Genomic DNA, 21979 nt, shown 5'->3' with positions numbered 1-21979 from the left:
AGGTCTATAATCTTTCCGAGGGGTGCATACGATGGCGGTGGGGGGAGGGGTAGGTTTTTGTAAGGCGTCTTCCTTCTCTCTTACCACCACTCGTGCTTCGCGGAGACGGCGAAGATGGTAGGGTGGTAGGAGCACAGTTTTTGCACCGGCATCAAGGGCTAAGGTGGGGCATGTATGTTCTACATACACAGCCAGCATGTAGGTACCTATGTAGAGAAAATGATAAAGCTGACAAAGAGGGTAACTTATGTCACAACTTTTCTATCCTGAGATAGTTCCTCTTATTTTGCATCAGTATTCCGGCGGACTTTCGTGTAATCCCAGTGGAAGTAACTACTAGTCCAAAATTGGCCTATTTCCATCATTGTTCATTGATTCCATGAAAAGATTCCATTTAAATTCTATTGAACATTTATGCGCCGTTTAACAGGGACAGATTAGGTTCTGACCCCGAAAATTATAATTCTGTCAATTATCCAAATCTCGAAGTATTTTAGATTGTATACAATTTTACGATTTTACAAAAAAATCATGGGTGGAGGTATAATTGTAAGATAATGCAAGAATTATTCGAACTGGTATTATTTGTCACGCCAAGGAAGAAAGTCTTTCATGACGCATTATTTATAAACAAATAAATATTTCTTCTTCTTTTTTCTTTTTTTAATGAAACGCTAATGAAGCACTGTTGGGTGATATGTTAATATACATATAGAAGAATCTAGTACTCACAGAAATTATACTGATACTCGCACATCTGTGTGTTACCGTGTTACACTCATATTTCCCGGATTTTACGAAAAGCCACTTTTTTTGACACATTTATTTTTTAACTTTTATTTCTAGTAGTGCAGGAATTGGTCTAACGCTATTATTATTATTATTATTATTACATTCGTTTTAGACTGCATTGCCATAAAAAAGGAAAATTATATTTTTCCTTTTATTGTCCGACCCGCTAAATTATGCGAAAATATCATAATAGAAAGTAAGCAACGTTCTTTGAAATAAAAAGCTTCAGGGGTTTAAAACGAATCCAAATTTATTTCTGTAGTATTATTTTGTACGGAATAGCCACAGGTTAGGTATCAATCATTTTTCCAGAATCGAAAATTTGGTGTACAAATACTTTTTGGATCCACTGTATATCCTCATAGCTAGACTGAAGATTTTATGTATTTATGACAAAAATGAAAAAATCAAATTCAGAAAAAGTGAAAATATTCTGAGGACTTAAAAATACTGTTGTATTATTTTCAATTCATTGAAACGATTAAGAGAAGAAATAAAAGTTTACGTAGCTTCCGCAAAAGTAGCTTCTTGCAAAATAGACAATTTTTTTTTGCATAAATTCCGCAGTCTATTCATAACTGTTAAATAGGTATCCAAACGAATGTTCTTCAACGCTATGTGTAGTCAGTTTTGGCTAAATCGTTATCCATAAAAAGTTATAAAAGTTGGATTGATATCATTAGTTGCTCTCATAAATATTCGGACATCCAAATAGTTGCAAAATTATCTGATTTATTACGAAATTGATTGAATATAAGCAAGAGTGCCGTAGCTGATATAATAATAAGATATACTAAAGAAGATAGGATCGAATCAGTCCCTCCAAAAAGGATGTCCAAAATGATTTAATTTACGCGAAAAATGTAGAATTATACGAAAAGTAAGGTAGAACTTAGTGTACCAAGATTAACTTCAGAATTGTGCACGAATTCCGGAAAAAGTGTTCATGTTAGCACAATTCGTCGATTATTTTAGAAAGCTGGTTATCATGGGAGGATTAGCGTTTGCAAAGGATTGATTAGTTTTTCAAGAAAAAAATTGTGAGAGACGTAATTTTCGCTGGCAAAACTAAGTTTCAGATTTCCGAATGAAAGAGACAAAAATTGGTCTTGCGAAAAGCTAATAAACAATTTGAAACAAAGGATCTTCGATCGACTGTAAAACACGATGGCGGAGACGTAATGGTATGGGGTTGTATTTCAACTAGTGTGGCGTTGTGTTTCAGCTAGTTAGGTAGGAAATCTCGCTAATGTCGATGATATTTTGGAGAAAAACAAATATTTAAACGTTTTTAAAGACGATATTACACTTACAAGTTTTATCAAGGTAACGGTCCGAAGTAAAATCTTGGATTGTATAAGAATATTTATTATTCAATTGCCACGGAATGTTACATCCTCCGCTACAATCACTGGACCAAAATCCCACAGAAAATCTATGGGATCTACTCGATCGCAACATTAGAAATAGGCCACCAAATATTATTTGGTGTAAAATAATTTCTATTATGCCCACACTCACGTTCGAGTGAAGTAACTCGACAAAAGGGACATCCAACAAAGTATTCAAAAACCGTTATAATTTATTTTATCTATAACTAATAGTTATCCATTGCTAAATGTCCGAATATTTTTGAGACGTTAAAATTGTGCTTAATTTTGTTTATAAACATAGTATATACAAAACAATAAAAAATAAAGCATTTATTTTTGTACGTATCTATAATGGAATAAATGTACCATCGAAACAGAATAAATTCGATAAATGTATCCCAATTAAAGTATGTATATAAAGCAATAATTTTCCGACTACAATAGTGTCTGAATATTTATGAAAGTGACTCTATATTATAGCGAATTTTATGCAAGGTAGTAGGTGTTTAGAATTTTTCCAGTCTTGGTCCTATAAGTTTGTTAACACTAAACCTACCAATCATTAATAGTATCTGGTAAATATTGCCTTATAAAAATGGCAACTCTAAAATTTAGATTGTCCGTAATTTTCTATACAATAAATGTTTGGACGAGGAAATTTATTGCAGTATTTTCCATAAATGAATTTTTATAGTTTCGATAGTTGTAAAATATAAAACACGTCATTTTGACCATGGTAGGTTTAGTGTTAAGGCTTGAAAGAGAAATTGGTCGTTGTTTATCGCGGGCCAAGGAATAATCCGGTGAATCGAGGATTTACGTAGCGCGGTTAACACGGTAATGCACATCGTTATTCGTCTTCCCGATGGAGGGAGGAATCGTCCGGAAAGGGGTGGGAGATATCCGCACGTGAATGTGGAAGGGTAGGGGGAATATTGCACGTTGTGTGGTCGAACGGTGGGGGCATAGCAGAGGCACGGAGTGGAATCACTCGATGGCCGGCAATGTGCGCCGCGTCATCGTTGCGAGTGCCACGCTGTCGCATTTCCAAGCATCAACGCTATTTTTCATTAACATTATCCTTTCGTTCATCGATCGGCGCGTCTCAAATACACACAGAACTTTTACGGAAAACGTTCTCGGTGCTACCCTCGGACACGTCGGTTTAAATGCTTGCGTAGATTACGTTGTACATATTCTCATTTCACTTTCGAAACTAGAGTTCTCACGTTTGTTCGTTTAACTAGTTGCATGTCTTTCGTCCGTTAATATTTCGCACAGGCGACGAAACCGTCCACTTTCATCCGCTTTATTAGTCAATTTTATGTGTCGTAGGAAATTTACACTTCCGTGAGAAGCTAACGCGATTATATTCAAATTAGCATTTCTTTTCGTGTGTCGGATTCTCTTTGATCCGATTTCTGGCGGTGCCCTTCGATCATGACGATCGACCATTCGCGTCTTGAATCGTTTCGAATTTTTTGAAAGGCCATGTAGAGGGCAGGGGGGGAGGGTTTGATGTGCGGTCGAGTCGTTAAATGCAGATACCTTTCGATGAGTCAAACGAGTACTGTTCTCCGAGTGTCGTGAGTGCGGTAAACAAAAGGGTGGCAGGGTGACGACCTTGGTGTCTTCCTCCACCAAGTTGAGAAGAGGAAGAGGAAGAGGAAGAGGAGGAAGAGGAAGAGGAAGAGGGAGAGCTGGAGAGTCGAAGATGGAGAGTCGCGTGGAGGAGACGAACGCACCCTCGACGGTGACCACGACCAGGGCCATCGGGACACCCTCTCCGGTACCAACGGTGTCCATCAACGCTGTCCCTACCGCTGGTCCCCTGACTTCCCTTGCTTCCGTCACCTCCTGCTCCATCCAGAATCCCGTGGTCGTGGTCGCCAGCCCTCCGACCAAACACCAGCAATCCGCTCCTGGATTGTCCACCGTACCCACCATTCCTCCCGTATCCGCTGTCAACGCGGTCAACGCCGTCAACGCGTCTCTCCCGAAAATACTCAGCAGAAACACCAACGGCACGCGTAAGTCGCTCTCTCGTATTCCTGTTTGTGTGTCAAAGCTGGGGGCACGTTTCCCATCGAAACTATTGGAAATAATCATTGAAATAGTACAGCGTCTCGCAGCAATATTCGGGCGCTTTTAAAAAGACGGTAACTTCTTTTCGATCGAACCCTGAATTTCTTCGAGACGTTAGAAGGATTACTTTACCAGCTGTCGTGGACCAATTTTTTGAAAATATTGCAATTGGTCAGAATCGTGGAGAAAGAATGGGTTACTTTTTACATCCTTTTTTGTCCCAGTCTGTATTGAAAATTTGAAAACTGCGTTTGCTAAATATGTGCCAGTTGTGCGTACAGTACATGCATATTCTGAAAATTTTTTTGGAATCGGTTGCAAGTGTAAGAATCTTTGGATTTGTCACTGATACAGGAAACGCGGAAACTGCAATTTTCACTGTCTTTAACTGTGTACAGTTAATTGCAATGTTGACCGATTTTTATGAAATTTTCAGAAATAGTATTAATACAGATCTACAAAACGGACTTTTTAAATTTTGTATAGAGGTCCACATAAAAATATTGTGAAAAGTAACAACTTCTGGTATTTTTCTCCGCAATTCAGACCAATAGCAATTTTTTCAAAATTACTTGTTCTCTTCGCGCAGTAGACTAATCGATCTAACTTTTCGAGGTAAAATCCGAGTCGTATGGTTCTGTCTTGAAAAAGTGATCTTTTAAAATTGTCCAAATATTACCACGAGTCACTTCACGTTTATTTAAGGAGCAGTCTTCTGTAACCGCTGCAAAATGTAACAAATTTTCATGAATTTTTGTCACAGCAACGGTACATCTTACGTTGTGATTTTTTAAAAATTGATTTAGCTCCTCTTTTGTGATACTGAAACATTTTTTTTATACGTGTCGCACAATTTTGTTAAAACTGAACCAAATTAGTTGAGATTTTTTTACGTGTTAGAATAATTAGTTCACTAAGTAAACAAAATTTTGAAGAACTAGCCATGGGTCGGAAATGCGAAGAGAAAAGTTTTTTCGACTTTTTTTATCTGAGCCTATAATGAAACTTTAATCAATGCGTTTTGTAGATTTTTTTCCTCGCAATTCTGACCAACTGGATTTTTTTCAAAATTTTGTTTGCCCGTCATTTAATAAACTCATTCTTCTACCTTGTCGACAAATCTCAACTCGTTTGGTTCGATTTTAAGAAAATTATGCCATTTGTAAATGTGATGGAATACTTTCTGCCACGGGTTGAACCATTGTTTATAATATTGTTTATTGTTGTCAATCACCGCTCCGAATAGATTTATGAACATTTTGGTTGGCTGTCGCCGTTTATTATAAAAATATGTTTACGAAGTAGAGTGTACAAAAAACCTAATTCTAGTTTCAGTTCTGTGAGAGATAAGTTTGGGACAGATTGGATTTTTCATGCTTTTGGTTCATAATGTACATGCATATTTCTACAATGAACGACGATTTCCAACCAAAATTTTCGCAACACAGTTCACAACAATGACGTATTAAACAATTATCCGAATCGAGGGTGGCGTTTTTTGTAAATACTTAGCGAGATGATAACAAGCTTCTTTTCTGTAATCTTTATTGCACTCTAGTAATAATTAATCAGTCTATCTTTAACAATTTACATGAATTTATACGCATACATACAGTAGAATCTTGTGTTATTACAAATTCTCATTTTCAAAGGAGGAATTTACATGTACGATTTTTTACCATTATGCTAATTTGACACCAAAGGACAAATTAAGTTAAACAAAAAATAGTAGGTGAACGAAAATTAATTTTCTAAGTATTAGTTAACTAAATAATTTCGTTTGTGTATATATAGTCATTTATTGCAAATTCTTTTTTCTGACAAATAATTCTTTTGCTAAAATGCTAATCTTGGAGACACAAGCTGCCATAAATGAACGACAAAGTTTTACTTTTTTCGGATTTGTAATAGATCTAATAGATCTAATAGATATTTACGAAAGAATTGTACGAATCTGTAAATCTTGTATTCTTATTCATTGCTTTTGAGAAAAACGATTAAAAAAAAAACACAAATGCTCAATTGTAAAGACGTCTTGTGCTTTAAAAGTAAAATTAGTCAAACGATTCCAATTAGTATATAGTAGCATTCCGTGGACTCTCTTGAATACCCCCCTGATACACTTTAATGTTACACTATTAGTACGGAAACATGTTTGAGCAATTATGAAAGTAAAAAAGATACCTAAAAATGTACCAATTTTTGTGAATATTTTCCGAATAACTTCAAAAGCTGAACATGCGGAAGAAAATCTAATTATTTCACGCTAATTAGTGATTCTTCGACTTACGGATGGTGTTAGTAGAAGTTGTTTAGTTTAGTTTACTAACAAAGGACATTGCCCAAGTGTTACACGCCGATTTTAATGAAACTTATACAGGATATAGTTTGTTGAAAAATATTTGACACGTATTTTCTTTTTATGTGCAATGATCTAGGGGGTGAAAATATACCCCTCAAAGTTGCTGGTGAAAACCCTATTTTTGCAAACATGTCCCGGAAACTAGAGGGTCTAGGATAATGATATTCTTTTTAAAATTTGTGTGTTTCCGATCAAGGAATATAGTAATATAAAAAGACTTCCAAACAAAGATGGATTTTTTAAGTATTGTTTAAACAAATCATTTTTTCTGAAATCTTTTTATATTACTATATTCCTTGATCGGAAACACACTTTAAAAAAAGTCATTGTCCTAGACCCTCTAATTCTTGAAATATTAGCAAAAATAGGGTTTTCACCCCAAACTTTGAAGGGGGTATTTTCATTCTCCACATATGGATTATTGCAGATAAAAAGAAAATACGTGTCAAATATTTTTCAACAAACTATATCCTGTATAAATTTCATTAAAATCGGCGTGTGACACTTGGGCAATGCTCCTTGTAATTATGGGAAAAATGAAAGAGGAGGGAAATACTTTAAAAGGGTTGTCCAGAAATTGTAATCGGATGGGAGCTTGGTGTTTCCTGTTTGACTGTTCAACGTGTTCTTAAGAGCAATCCCAACATTAGAAGACAAAAATTGATGTCTGTACTAGAGTACGCTTGCAAAGACATGGGTAGAAATTGGGATTGTGTACATAAGTTCATTTTAGAAACAATTGAGAGCTGATATTATTGTATTCGATGTTCTCCATTTGATGTTGTTCCCTAGATTATTTTTTCCGACGAGAAGAAATTCGACCTCGACAGTTCAGATGGATATAATCCATACTGGAGGGACCTTCGAAAGGAACTAAGGTATTGTAGCAGGCGTAATTTCCGTGGAGGAACACTTATGATGTGGGGTGCATTTTGTTGTGGTGGCAAGCTTGAATTAGCTTTTTTTTACAAAATGAATTGTTCGGTTGTTATATTGAAATACTTGAAAATCATTTGTTCACCTTTTATTCGTGCAAGAAATCAAATTTTATAGAAGTATCGACGGTATAATTCCCCAATACGTACACAAGAGTCGAGAAACCGCAGTGTGGTTTGAAACTTGTAACCCCTTGCCCTACAATATCGAGTCAGACTCATAATGAACATTCTGAACAGAGTTTAATAAATGTGGAAGATATTAATTTCTTTTAAACAGAAATAAAATTCTATTATGTTAGCGACGAAAGCGTTTTTAAATTAAAATTCGGAAAATAAAATTAAGATATTTATTCATAGGTTTATACAATAACACGATAAGTTACCTCAAAAAATGGCAAAAAGCAATATAAAATAGAAAATATGTAATTGAATAAATCTATGAATAAATGTCTTAATTTTATCTTTGAATTGTAACTTTAAAACGGTACGAACTTGCGTACCAATTCAATATCTTGCAGTAGTCGATATACAATAGTCTTTGGAGAAAACATAGGCATACAACAAATGTAAACTTTCTTTTTTTTTGTAGAATTTTGAACGATGAAGAATTTCTAATCGCTATAACCACAAAATAAATAGTAGTGCAAGGGATTGATATCAATTGATTGAAATAGCCATCATATTCTCCGGATCAAAATTTTATGGAAAATTTTACGAGTTATTATGGTACCATGTATTTATGCAAATAATCGGCAGTACTCAAACGTTTCACGGCTGAAAGAGGCTGTTATCGAATTTTGGAATGTAGTCAGCGAAGAAGTTCTTAACAAATTAGTTAAAAGCATGCCTAACCGTATTTCTGAATTAATACGTAAATAACTTGTATTATATGTATAGATGTGCGCCAGCTACATATGTAAATTTCTTTAGTATATTTTGTTTTAAATAAATAATATTTTCACTCTCTTTTCCATTGTATAGGGTAAGGGAACCATTACTGTGGGAATATCAATTACTGTATTGATATATACATTTTTAAAGCATAATGAATATTAAAAAAGGGCTATATAACATATGTATTAACTGATTTTAATGAAAAAATTTAATGTCTCTTTTTTAATATTTATTATGTTTTATACTTTAATATAAGCACAGTAATTGGTACCCCAACAGTAATTGGTTACCCTACGTATAATTTCTTATTAACTTCTTTTCACGTAATGCTATTAACATTTGGAAATCGTTATATGTATAAATGTTCAAAACTCATCAAAATTTTAGAGACGCTATAGTTATGCTCCACAAATGTGTAGTATGCGAAAAATCGACCGCAGATTTGAACCAGACTTGGGCATTATCGAAATAAATTATTTGAAAAATAATCGTTAAGATAATATATATATTATCTTGTATTTGGCTACATGGCATTTGAGATAATCATGTTAGTTTATTACAGCTAAGTAATTTTTTCTTTAAATTATTTGATTATTTGAACTCCAAATGAAATTTGAATACCCTACAAAAATTCCATTTATTTCGTATATTAAAGATCAATTTTAAAAGCGAATACCGCTAAACTTTGAACATCAAACTACAAAAATTAGCATATCTAAATTTAATAATTAATTCAGCTACTTTAATAACCTCTTCTCAGGGTGAAATTAATTAGAAATTAATAATTGGAATAAAAAATCATTTAAATGAAATATTTAATGTGAACGTTAAGTGAAAATAAATTTTTCATGTTATTATAAATAATAAAGTATGTAACATAATTCATTATTTCGATTATTTGTTATCTTATATCAAATGAAATGTGTCCAACATTGAAACGACTATTTCGTTACTAGAATTCGTAGAAATAAATCGTCAATGAATTCGTGAGATACAAAGTCTAACGAGTATGTGAATAAACATAAACAAAATTCGTCTATTCTTAAATATAATTTTTTAAATCTGACGATTCTCCTTCCATAACTCACGTAATAAGTTTTCACGAAAATATATAGTCCGTCGTAGTAACCAGTTTTCACATGATTTTCTACCTTTCGTTTTTATTTTCTCGTTTTCTGCCGGTATAATTGTTACAAGCGAAATTCTGCTGTGTTTCTATTGCAAATCGATGCATTTACGATTGGACGATCATTAGTAGACACCAGCGAACAGCGGCGGATTCGGTCATGGGCTTTATGGGCTGCAGCCTAGGGCCCCGTTCGGTCAAAGGGCCCCCTACGCGGTAAAAAAAAAAATTAAAATGAAACAATTCAAATTAAAAACATAAAAGGAAAAAGATTATAAAAAAATGTTTGTTACTCGAGTTAATTTTAGTTAATTGGATAGGCCCCCGAACAGGGCTAGCCCGGGGCCCGAAAAATTAACGGTCCGCCGCTGCTAGCGAGTGCGATCTGTTTTTGCAAACGTCGGTGCAATTTGTCATGCAACGTGAAGTATGATAAATCATATCGTCTGTAGGCCGTTTGATGTTAGCGGATGAACTTCGCGTGATTAAAACAAAAGAAAGTCTAGAGAAGATCAAATACGTGTCTGTAGAATGTAGGGACGGAAGGAGACGGGAAAGAATAGAGGGGAGATGAGAGGAATAGAAAGATAGAAAGGGATAGAGACGAAAAAGGAGAGAGAGAGAGAGAGTGTGTGTGTGTGTGTGTGTGTGTGTGTGTGAGAGAGAGAGAGAAAGGAAGTGGATGGGCTTTGTCTACTCGCAATAGGAGGAGGCATGAGTCAGAGGGAACGCGCAAAAAGCGGCGCGCCGCGCAAAAAGACGCTTTTTCTTCCGCCATCGACGAGCAACTATTGCGAGAAGCGTTTTTGTCGGTTTCTTACGAGACGAACACAAGCATCGCTGGTATATATGGCCGTACAAGCAACGTACAGTTGACCAGAGAGCAGACTAACGGTAAAAAAAACGACGGTCCGCGGTTTTGCCCTGTGTTTCTCCGAAAGTTGAAATTGCGAGAGAGGATATCGCTCGGAGACGCCGCGCCGGTCGGTCCACGCTGCAAATGGCTGCTTCGACCTTTTTCTCTTCCGTTTTCATATCCTCTGTCTCTGTCTGTTCCCCCTCATCTCTATCCTTCTTCATCTTCTTTTTCCTTGATTCAATCTTTTTGCCGGAGCCGCGTGACGAAACGATTGCGCGCGGACACAAATGCGAACGCGAACTCTGACGCACTAGGAAATTGCTTCGTAATCTCTGGTCAAATTAGAGTTAGCGACAAGACCCGATCATTCGATCGTTCGACAAATACGTATGTACTTCTCTCCTTCGTTTCGTTGCCCTTCTCATCCTTCCGTTTCGTTTCTTCCTGCGAGCGAATTAATGTATCGTGACGTTCGAGGAACTCGGTCGACAAACTATCTCGTCGCGCGGTTCTTCCGGTTTTTCATCGAACAACGGGAACACCGACGGAAAATATGCTCGCGCTTTCCGGCGGGAATCATTTTCGCGTTATACTCTGCTTCGCCGAGATTCGAGGAGCAAAGTGTGTCGGGGGGGGGGGGGGGGGGCTTGTTCGCCGGGAATTAGTATGCCAGCAGCCGACGCGACGGCCTATTCGAAACACCAGCATAATTCGGTGCGCCATAAATTTGAGCTCGAACGCGAGTAAAAACGGTCGCTTGCTCGGTTCGCTGCTATGCAACCGGACAAAAAATGTAGATGTTTTTACGGCAAGTTTGCTGGATTCCCGCGCTTACTTAGAACTTATCGAGCCAAGAGTCCCTTTTTTCGCGTTCTTTTTCCTCGCGGTCCTTCTCTCGCTCGCGGAACCATGTCCGTCGGCCTCTTTTCCTCTCAAAATGTTTTCCATTCTTTCATCGTCGCGGTACCATTAAATGGCAGACATTGGAAAATTAATTCGTAATTGCGGAATACATTACTTTCAGTTTTTTTTTTCTCCGAAGAAGAAAACATGGTCTTTGCTATACATGTATTGCTGAAGATATAAACGGTGTACCATAGATTTCTGATCTAAACGTCCGACAGATTTGGATTTAAATTTGAACTGAACTTTTTCTATCTTAATTGCAGCTAACTGGAGTGAAATAAAAATTGATTTTCTTTCCGAATATGTTGAATAGGTTGAAAATAATATCACAGTATTTTTAAAATCTTCTAATAGTTTCACTGTTTTGAGCTACACCTACTCATTTTTGTCATACATGCGTAAAATCCGCTGTCTAGTAATTATGTACTTGTTAAGAAGATATTTCGGTAGATATGTCAACACTTGAAATCATACGTCTGTTGTTGATATATAAAAACAATACTATGTTAATAGTAAGGAATTTTAATATTTTGCTGCGCGTGGACTTTCTATTGTTCAGTTATTGCGCACGTTTGTGGTATACGTGTAATCTATTTTTCTGTAAAAATTTTTATTATAATTATCAATTTAGTCACCTTTTACAATTTGTTTAATGCAGTTCTATTACGCGTGTACCGTTGAATGCCACGTCACCCATATGTGGGTGAAAAAAAATGAATTTTTACGTTGATATATTCATTGTACTAAACTTGATTAGGATCTGTAACATGCAAGAAAGTTGGAGGATTACTCAATATCATACATTTAATTTTTTGCAATTTTTATTTCATTAAATAACTTACTTTGATTTTATGGAATTTTTGGGGTTTCTAGTTTGGCGATCAAAGTGTTAAACATGAATTTTTAATTTGATATGGCTGCATTTAGGATCATTCGTTTCCGTACAAAACTAATAACAATATACCTTCATAAATATTTCCATTGATCAGTGTTAGCTCTTACACTGCTAACTATAACATCAGTAAAAATTGAATTCTCATCTAAGCCTTCTGTAATTGTATTTTACTTTTATCAGTAAAACAAACTTCATTCTTTCCCATTTCATAAATGCTTTATCAATGCAGCGTGAATTTTTTATATAAATTTACATTTTGTAATGACCCCCATTTTTTTTGTAAAAAGATATAAGTTTTCGACGTTTATTAAAACTAATGTAAAAGAGAATAAAAATTGCTGTAAATTTCAACCCAATCTTTTCCTTAAATATTCATAAACCATAAATAATACCTGTGAATCCGTAGTCTAATCATATTTTATTTCACATACTGTAATCGTATTATTCCATTGTTCGCATATGGTTACAATATCGATAGACAGATTGATATATTTACTGTTTTCTTTCGAGTTGTAGTATTTTTCAACGGTTTATTAATACACTAAAAAATTAATAAACGAAATTGGGGAAAAAACATTTACATTTCTATTGAACAGAATTTTGTGCCGAATAGAAAGATTTTGTTAGAGGTATTTATGACTTGTTTCACTTGCGTAGACCATGATCTATACTTCATTTTTTCAATTCTCACGTTATCCGCAGAAAAACATACCATAAACAAGGGTAATGAATTTATTAAATCATAAGTAAGCGAAATGTATACTGCTTCATTATAATGCATCGCATAAAATTTTGTTTTGTAGCACAATGTATTTTTGCATTATCACATGACTTGTTTACATCATCAAACATTACATCCTAGAAGATTAGTTACCTAGGCGAAATATAATGTATTACTATACTTAAAGAATAGCTTTCTTCGACTGGGAAATTACTGTGAAGTAATGACACAAAATTCGAAAGTGTCCTTTAATTTCTTCAATGCTGCAATGTTATAAAATTCTGTAAAACTGCAAGTTGCGTGTTCAGCTTTTGGTAGTCGACCGCTTTACTGTATACGAATCGTTTGCTGTGAATAATTTCTAAATTCCACAAGTCTTTTTCACTTCATTTGCTTCCCTTTCATTCTGTAACTTGGCTTCGTTAAAACCGTGTCGTACTATAAAAATTGATCTCCGTTACTGGTCCATCGTGCTCTCTATTCTACACCTACACATGCAGTTCTATTAATATTAGAATTTTCGGGTTGGGTTAAATTCCTCTTTAATCTTCCGTGGTAGCGAAGGTTTATCTCCGAGCATTCACGCCGCGACAATGCTATAAGTCATTATACAGGGTATTTAAAAAATGTTGCACTTCCTTGAAAGAGGTGATTCCTGAGATCATGTAGAATAACTTTTTTCTTTGCGAAAATATTCTCCGCAGCTTTGTTAAGGAATTATCAACGAAAAACTCGGTCCAATCGGAGCGCTGCTACAGCGGACGGATCCAGGCTCGACCAATGTCAACGCCATTCTCAACGGAAACTGTCGCCGCTTGTCCGCTGTATATGCGCTCTGATTGGTCCGTGTTTTTCGTTAATAACTTCTCAACGAAGCCGCGGAGAACAATTCCGCAAAGGAAAAAGTTATTTTAAATGATCTCAGGCACCACTCCTTTCAAGGAAGCACATCAATTTTTGAACATCCTGTTTAAAACCATACAAATCTGTGTTACAAAAAGGAACTTCTTCTTTTTGTGTACTGCGCGTTATAGTTAGACAGCATGCATTTATGACAAAAATGAGTAGGTGTAATTTGAAATAGTAAAACTGATAGAAGATTTTAAAAATAATGTTATATTATTTTCAACCTATTAAACATATTAAGAAGGAAAGTAAATTTTTATTTCACTCCAGTTTGTTGCAATTAAGGTAGAAAATTTGTATTTTGCATAAAGATCCGCTGTCTAGTTTTACTTGAGAGGACCTTTCCCAACACCATATTGTTATTATATCTGATAATATTTTTAAGAGCTACGAAGCTAGTGGAAAACAGCTGATTAACAAACTATAAGACAACCTTTATTAGTGAATGGTATGAGAAGAGAAACTTGATTGAACGAGTTAATAGAAAACATGCGATATTATAAATAATAGTAAATTTGTCATAGTTTTGGTTTGTACAAAATGTTGCATGGAATAGTTTTACCGAAGTGAACGTGATTTATAAGATACTTAGGCATATAATAGATATAAATTTTCTCCTTTTTTTAGGAAATTGCGAACTACAAAAAACTTCTAGTCACTGAAACCGTAACATAAGACGTAGTGCAAGGGGTTAATGAAGAAAAATTCAAAATATGCGTCGAAGAAAAGTGGAATTGTTTAAATCAGAAAACAATTAAAAAACAGCATAAATCTATGTCAAAAAGACAGTTGGAAATAAAAAATCATTATGTACGTCTAATAGTTTGTCGCGGCTAAAAATAGGTGTTTTTTAGTTTTGTCGGTTTTATTGTTATAAATTATAATTCACCGAAAAATATTCACCACGCAGTAAACAATGATGCTGCATAACATAGATTTGTATGATTTAGTATGGTGTCTTGTAGTATTGTCACAGAGCGTAGAAACTCCCCGCGGTGTTTGATAGGCGGTTGAAGAGACATTCTGATTCGGAGAGCAAAGATGTCAGAAAGGTAGAGAATAGAAGACAAGCCGCCAGGAAGATTCCCCTTTGAACCGTCTAGGATCCAGTTCCAGTTTGTCACCCGAATTAGCTCGTATTAGAGTGCATCCACCTACGAGAGGCGCGCAACTTCTCGATCGTATTCAGATTACATTCAGGCACCCATTTAACCTTGGCCAAGGCACAGGCAGGGTTCACGAGCAGGATCAAAAAGCTTGTTAGAACAAGCAGCTGCGTGTGCACCGCTAATATTTGCGCCAGTCACCCGTTTCGAATGCGTCGAATCAATTGTTGTTCGATCGAGAGTATAATGTAATCAGACTCGGCTCTCTGATTTGTGTATTTTTTCTTTTATTTTTCTTCGCAAATCAACCACGCATAATTACGAAAATATTTATCGTCATATCGTTAATTCGTAAAAAAAGTGACATAACTCAACAATCTTTTTAATTATTTTTATTGGCTCACTAGCTTTGAAGTCACACGAACTTTTCACTGTAGGAACGTCTCAACACTAATTCAACCTGTTAATAATTATTTGAAGGAAAAACGAAAGGCGACCGAGACTACTCGAGCTTCGCTGTACTTTTCTACGTTCGTCAGTGTGTCAAATAATAGTATTTTCTAGCCGATATATGTCCCTGGGTAGACCCGTGATGTGTACATATATCGAGTAAACACTGTATCCACATAAGAAAAGAATCGTTCACAAGGAGAATATTAAACTTATTTTCTTACATTATGAAGCAAAGGCAAATTGAAATATCGGTATTCCAAATTACCTGCACCACAACAGAATTGTTACACTTCGTGTTATTTGTTAGTTACACTAAAGTTTCGGGCACGTAACGTGTCGACGTTACGTGTTGTGTTTCATTATAACTAAGAATTTTAAGTTCGAAGTATACTAACTTATTGGTTCCACTGTAACATTACACACTTTTATCTATTCCCATCTTTTGTTGTACAAAAGTACACTGGAAAAAATGCTGGGCGCCAGCATTTATTTCCAACAACAATCTCCATAGTTACAATACTGTATTAAACACAATATGTCCTTTCGTAGAATCCGAAAAAGGACTTATTGCGACAGAAAAGTTACAAATTGTTACGGATAGTCCGTGATGTGCGTTATAATTTCAAACAACAAGCTGCACGATATTATTCCGACTTTCTTCATACGTTAAACAAACTGGTACTCGATATATGCCGCACGTGTCCTGTACGTATTGAACTCACTTCCGCCTGCAAAAAAATAAAGCTTACTTTCCGCTGTTCTTTCTCCCTCTAAACGTATCTCTGTAGCTTTGTTCGTCCGCGGATGAACGATACAGCTCCGGGGCTGAGAAACTAGAAATAATATTCCCACGAGAGGAGAGAGAAAAAGAGAGACAGAAGGGTCTTGATCGTTGTTTCGTAGCCGAATAAATTAAAAAACGAGGAGAGGAACTGGTGCGTTCGGTTGTCCGATCGGTGTGTCGCGCGTATGAGGTCGTAGCCGCGAGAAGGGGGGATCGAGACTGTTCACCATTTTCTCGTGCACCTTTCCCCGCTTTTTTTTTTTGTTCTAAACGATAATCCCGAAGAGCGATGCACGTTGCGTCCTCCGTTGTTTTACCTGCCAAAACCGCGGGAAACGGTGTCCCACGAGCGAACGCGCCCTCACGCTTATGTCTCCTCGCCTGCCATGAGAGTTCCATGCCGTTTCCTCGCTGAGACCGGCACGGCCGGGCCGGACCCACCGCGCCGCCTCGTCCGGCCCTTGATTCTCGATCCCCGAGCATATGCATATCATCACCCTTTTACATCAGTCACGAGAAAAAAAAACTCGGAAGAGGCCTGACCCAGAAAGAATAAAAAAAAAAACGAACAAATACCTCGAAAGAATTCTTTGTCTCTTTCTTCTCCCTCTCGCGGGGGCTCCCTCTGCTTCTTTCCCGCGCCCTCCCGTCCTCATTCTCCCTCTATCTGATCTCTTCCTTTCTCAAGCGGTTTTTGTCCCCCCTCCCCTCCCCGGTAGGACCCCTTTTTTCCGTGTTTTTATCACTCTTCGACCTTGCTAGCCGCGAGGGTGAGACCGAGACTCCCGCGGGTCCCTCCATCCGCACCTCTGGCCCGTATTATACATAGTAGTGGACACAAGCATACATATGCAATATGTACACACTGCGCTGTATAATTATAGCGTCGCCAATATTTTTAGGATCTCTCAACTTTAGAAGAATAATCCAGAAAAACCAAGTGCGCGATATAATATCGATATACCAATACAATAATGATATAATAATATAAAATATCGAAGTTTCCGTGTGTACATACCATACAGCTGCGTGAAAAGGTTCTCGAGCACTTATTAGGTCGTTGCATATAAAACAGTAACTTTAAACAAACATAATTTTCTCTAAATAAAACTTATTGATTAAAGTATCGATCATTGTAATCGTTATATTCTGTCAAAAATGACGAGTTTTTCCATTATACAATGGTAAATATTGAATTTTTTCTTGTTCACCTTGCTCATGTGTGAGATTATCGTCCATATTTTTGAGCTTTTCTATCATTGACTACGAGTACGTTTATTTACTATCACATTTTGACCAAACAAAGCGAAAAACGTAACTGGCCGGATACTTTTGCACGCATTGTACAGGGTGTTAAGAAATTACGTGTAAAAACCGTTACAGCCGTGATTCTACACCTTACGATCGGCGAAGATCTGTTAAAAAAGTTCGGCGCAAAACTGACCTTGACTGACTTTCTCAAGGTCAATTTTTTTTTACGATTATACCGTGTTCTACTCATCGAGAGGAACAAACTTCTCGAAGGAACCGTGGGTCGAAATGATGACCCGTTCTCTTGAAAATCAGTTCAGATGGATTTAATTGACGCTGGAGGGATCTTCGAAAGGAACCAAAGTATTCCTGCAAACGTAATTTCAGAGGGGAAATACTTATCGTATGGGATGAATTTCGTTCTAGTGACAAGCTGAAATTAGCTTTTCGTTTTTGAAGATTGAATAGTTTGGAGCACACTGAAGTACTCGAAAGTCATTTTGTTAATTTTTATTCGTGTAAGAAATCAAATTTCGTGGACGTAGCAACAGTTTAATATTAATTTATTGAAATGCTCAGCATGTTCCCCAGAACTCGAAGCTCTATGCAGAATTTGTGGGGTACTGTATACAGTGTTTACTCGATACGTGTCCAAAACATATATCGGCCAGGAGATGATATTATTTGATCTACGCCGAACGTAGAAAAGGACAGTGAAGCTCTACAGGCCTCGGTTCAGGACTTCTCACGGGGTATAGCTCGCGGCAGTGGGGATAGCTCTGGGACTTTTACCGGCTAGGCATTTGGGACATATGTATATAGAGTAAACACTGTCTGTACAGTGGATCCAAAAAGAATTTGAACATTAAATACCCGATTTTCGAACAATTTCCTGTATTTAAACTGCGATAACTTCGTTAAAAAATGTCGCTTCGTTCTAAAGCGAGGAGTCCCTAGTTTCATAATCCATCATTCATTTTCTCCTAAGATTTTTGTCACAGCGAACAATAAACCGAAGACAGGTTTTTTCTCGAAAATGCTACACATTCAAGCGTTTGTGAAAATTATGACAAGATTATTTCCGCGACTGAAACCACCATAGATTTAAAGACCGAAGCTTCGTTTTTAGTCATTACCTTAATTTTAATTGAAAAACGCTACGAACTTTCGTTCCAACCCAATATTTCTTCGAATCATTTTGGTCTTGCAGGAATGCCTCTTTTAATGTCTCTTTTTGTGACAATCCTTGTATTGTAGAATCCTATAATAATTAGGATTGTGGGATCAGGACCCCCCCCCCCCCCACATCAAATACGTAAATACCGAATAAGGAAGCATTTATTTGTCACTTGTGAATAATGAATAAAATAATTAGCGTTATTTGCGAATAAGAAATAATTTCATTTATTCGTTGTTATTTTATTCATTATTCTGTACAACATTTACCCAACACTGAGTTAGTATGATAATTAGTAGACACCGGATCTGTATGCAAAATAAAAATGTTCTACCGAAATTGCAGCAAACTGGAGTGAAATAGAAATTAGCTTTTTTCTTAATATGTTTAATATGTTTAATGCTGTCTAATGATTAGTTTGTTCAAACCCCATATAAAATCGATAAAGAATAGATTTTATCTATTACATAAAGAATATATTTTATTACAGCTCTAAAGAAAAAAATATTAAACTAACGACCGTGCTTAGATAAAGCCCTTTGTGTTCAATTATTATGTATTTAATTTTCGTATAATACGGAAATTTCAAAATGTTACAAACAAAATAGAAGAAGGTAATATCCATAAGAATTAGATAAATGTTAGTGGAGACGATGCATCGACGTGCCAGGGAACGAGACTACTGGATTAAACAATCGTTCAACCCTTCCGATAAAAAAGTAGCCCTTGGTGCGTCGCCTGTAAGCCTTCCCCGCGCCTTTGCCAGCTTGAAAGAAAAAAAACTTACTGAAAAAGTCGTTTATTCGCTAGGTGGCCGTGGGAACACTTCTCTTTCTAATTGCATGATACTCATCCTTTTCTTTTTTTTTTTATCCTTTTGAATCTATCTACTTATGCCCTCATACTCAGGCATTTTAGAAATTGAAAGGAATTTAATGAATTAATTGTAGGACTGTAATGGAAAATAGCTCCTAGTAATTTTAATCCCTTGACGTTACCATGAATTTTCGGATAAATTTAAAACATGTTTTTGGGATGACAATAAAGATGCTTGCTGGCGACATTTACTGTTAATATTAACACTAGGTTTACGGACCACTAAAAGTATACATATATTGTAATAAAAATGGCTAAAAACGTGAATATAAACCTTCTAGTAATTTAGATTACTTCATAAAAATAACAAGAAGGTGTTTATCCACATTTTTAGCCATTTTTATTATAGTACATGTATACCCAAAGAAATAAATTGGTTTAATAATTCTTCGTAGATAGTATTTTTATAATCTCAAGAATTGTAAATTAAAACTATTAGAATCTTCTTACGAGAACGTTTTTGTACGAATATTAATACATATACATAAATGTTGCAATAATGACTCAAATATTTAATTGTAAAGTCACTCGTACAAAGCGGATTAAAATTATATAGACAGCTTCGTTTTGATAAAATATTATCTTGCAAATCGACGCGAATCTTTACGAACAAGTTACAAAATAACGAAATTGAACGGGGAAAATGTTGTAATCCATCTTATCGGATGATTGAAAAGTTCGTGTCCAATTTAAATAGAAATTACAAACGTTCTACATTTTATAATGACAGTTTTATTAACCCTCGGACTCCTGCGAGTTTCTAGGCCTATGCCGGAGTCATTTCTGACCCACGCCGATGTTTCATTACAATTTTCTTTCGATATAAGGCGACGGCTCGGGATCGGCTTTCGTCGTATTTCGGATGAAGAAGAAGAAGCGGGGATAGTGATTACCTTATTTCGAAATAAAAAGCGTAGCAGTTATCTTATTTCGAAATAAAAAGTGTAGCTATTTTCTTATATCGAAATAAAAAAAGTAGCTATTTTCTTATTTCGAAATAAAAAGCGTCATCTTATATCGGAATAAAATTGTACATATTGACGGTCGCTCGAGTTTGTCCCCACCGCGACGGATCACGAATGACTTCGGCATAGCATACGGAGGTTTAATTGATTATACATGAGCATAGTTATGTTCTACAATTGTTTCTCAACATTTTACAAGTTTGCAACTTCCCTTTTCGCTGAATTGCGTGGTTCTTCTTCAAAGAAGGTCTATAAAAATCGGGTACGGCTTTTGCAATTATCCAATATTGTTACATCAATATTGTTGTATCAATATTGTTTGCAGTTTAAGATGTTACTAATTTTAATTGTGTTATTTTTTTTTTTTTTGTTTATTCGTAGTTATTTAACACGTTGACCATCGACTGAGCAATCGCAAAAGTTAGGCAAGATTCAAACGATATTCGTACGGTGTACAAAAACTAAGAAGTTGAGATTTATAATGTACGTACAAATTGCGTGAACTTCAATCCAGATGAAGGTATCAAAAATCACTTTGCTTTTAGTTCTTTGCCAATAAACGGCAGGATTTTGATGAGCGTGGGATCTTGCAATTGCCACGAAGATGGCGGAAGGTTACAGAACGAAATGGTGAATACATCGCGGGATAAACTTTATTCTAAATATTAAAAAGTCGTCTTTCATTTTTCCTTGAAAAAAAAAACGAAATCACTTTTTGAACAATTAATCGTATACAACAGATCGAATGTATGATATGTGCGAAATGTACAAATGTACATAAAGTTTTTTATACTTTTGCCAACCACTATAGGAGTGCTCAGGATTAATACGTCGCACATTGGTCCAAACAGAAGAATTAGCTGTTTATTTGATAAGAAAGCAAATTGCTCGTATCGATGTTTATCGAATGCATATTGCTTCCTAAATGTCAATGGCATTCAAAAACGGTGAAATTAACGAGATTTATTCAAAATTGTGAGTAGAACAAGCATTCCAAAATCAACACTTTATGAATTTTATTTTTCACTGACAAAATTACCTCATTTCTTATCGGTACCCTGGAGAATCTATTTAATATTGTGTCCATTTTTGTTGTCAAATGAATAGTATTTGTCTATATTGAGAGTATACCTTGTGTACTAAGATATAATATTTATAATTTATTGGAATAACAGTGCTCAGTAAACTAAAGAGAATCTTCAAAATTTTCTATCATTGGTAAAGGATATCTTTCGAGTTCCATATAGTTTCGCATTGTATCAAAGTGCATTACTTTCAGTGCACTTTTCTCTATTAAATCATGCAAGATTCACATCCCATTCAGCCCCGGTACACGAATTATTATTGTTTAAAGCGCCTCTGTGACTGGAACCGTGCGGAACCTTAAAAGATTCTTTAAGGTTGTCATATGATTCTTTTTAGATAAGACGGCCAAATAATCGCGATGTAAGATAAAAACACATTATTTCCAGAATTAAAGATTATTTTGTTATTTCAAAATCTGATAACA

General features: G+C 35.7%; 1 protein-coding gene across 4 annotated transcripts in view; it reads left to right on the top strand.

The window, feature by feature from the left end:
• Window positions 1–3048: 3048 nt before the first annotated feature.
• Nab (NGFI-A-binding protein homolog) overlaps window positions 3049–21979 on the top strand; it is a 53735-nt gene continuing 34804 nt past the window's right edge. For 3 of the 4 annotated variants that reach the window (XM_076805198.1, XM_076805197.1, XM_076805196.1), the window contains exon 1: window positions 3053–4195. In XM_076805198.1, the coding sequence (XP_076661313.1) occupies window positions 3880–4195 (316 nt within the window). In that variant the 5' untranslated portion in view covers window positions 3053–3879. Of the gene's footprint in view, window positions 4196–21979 lie in introns of all 4 variants that reach the window. The other variant, XR_013084514.1, reaches the window with a different exon arrangement.

The sequence above is a fragment of the Halictus rubicundus genome, chromosome 2 (genome assembly GCF_050948215.1).
Source record: "Halictus rubicundus isolate RS-2024b chromosome 2, iyHalRubi1_principal, whole genome shotgun sequence".
Classification (NCBI taxonomy): Eukaryota; Metazoa; Arthropoda; class Insecta; order Hymenoptera; family Halictidae; genus Halictus; species Halictus rubicundus.
The sequence above is the reverse complement of the archived record's forward strand: the minus strand, read 5'-3'. Positions and strand labels throughout refer to the sequence as shown.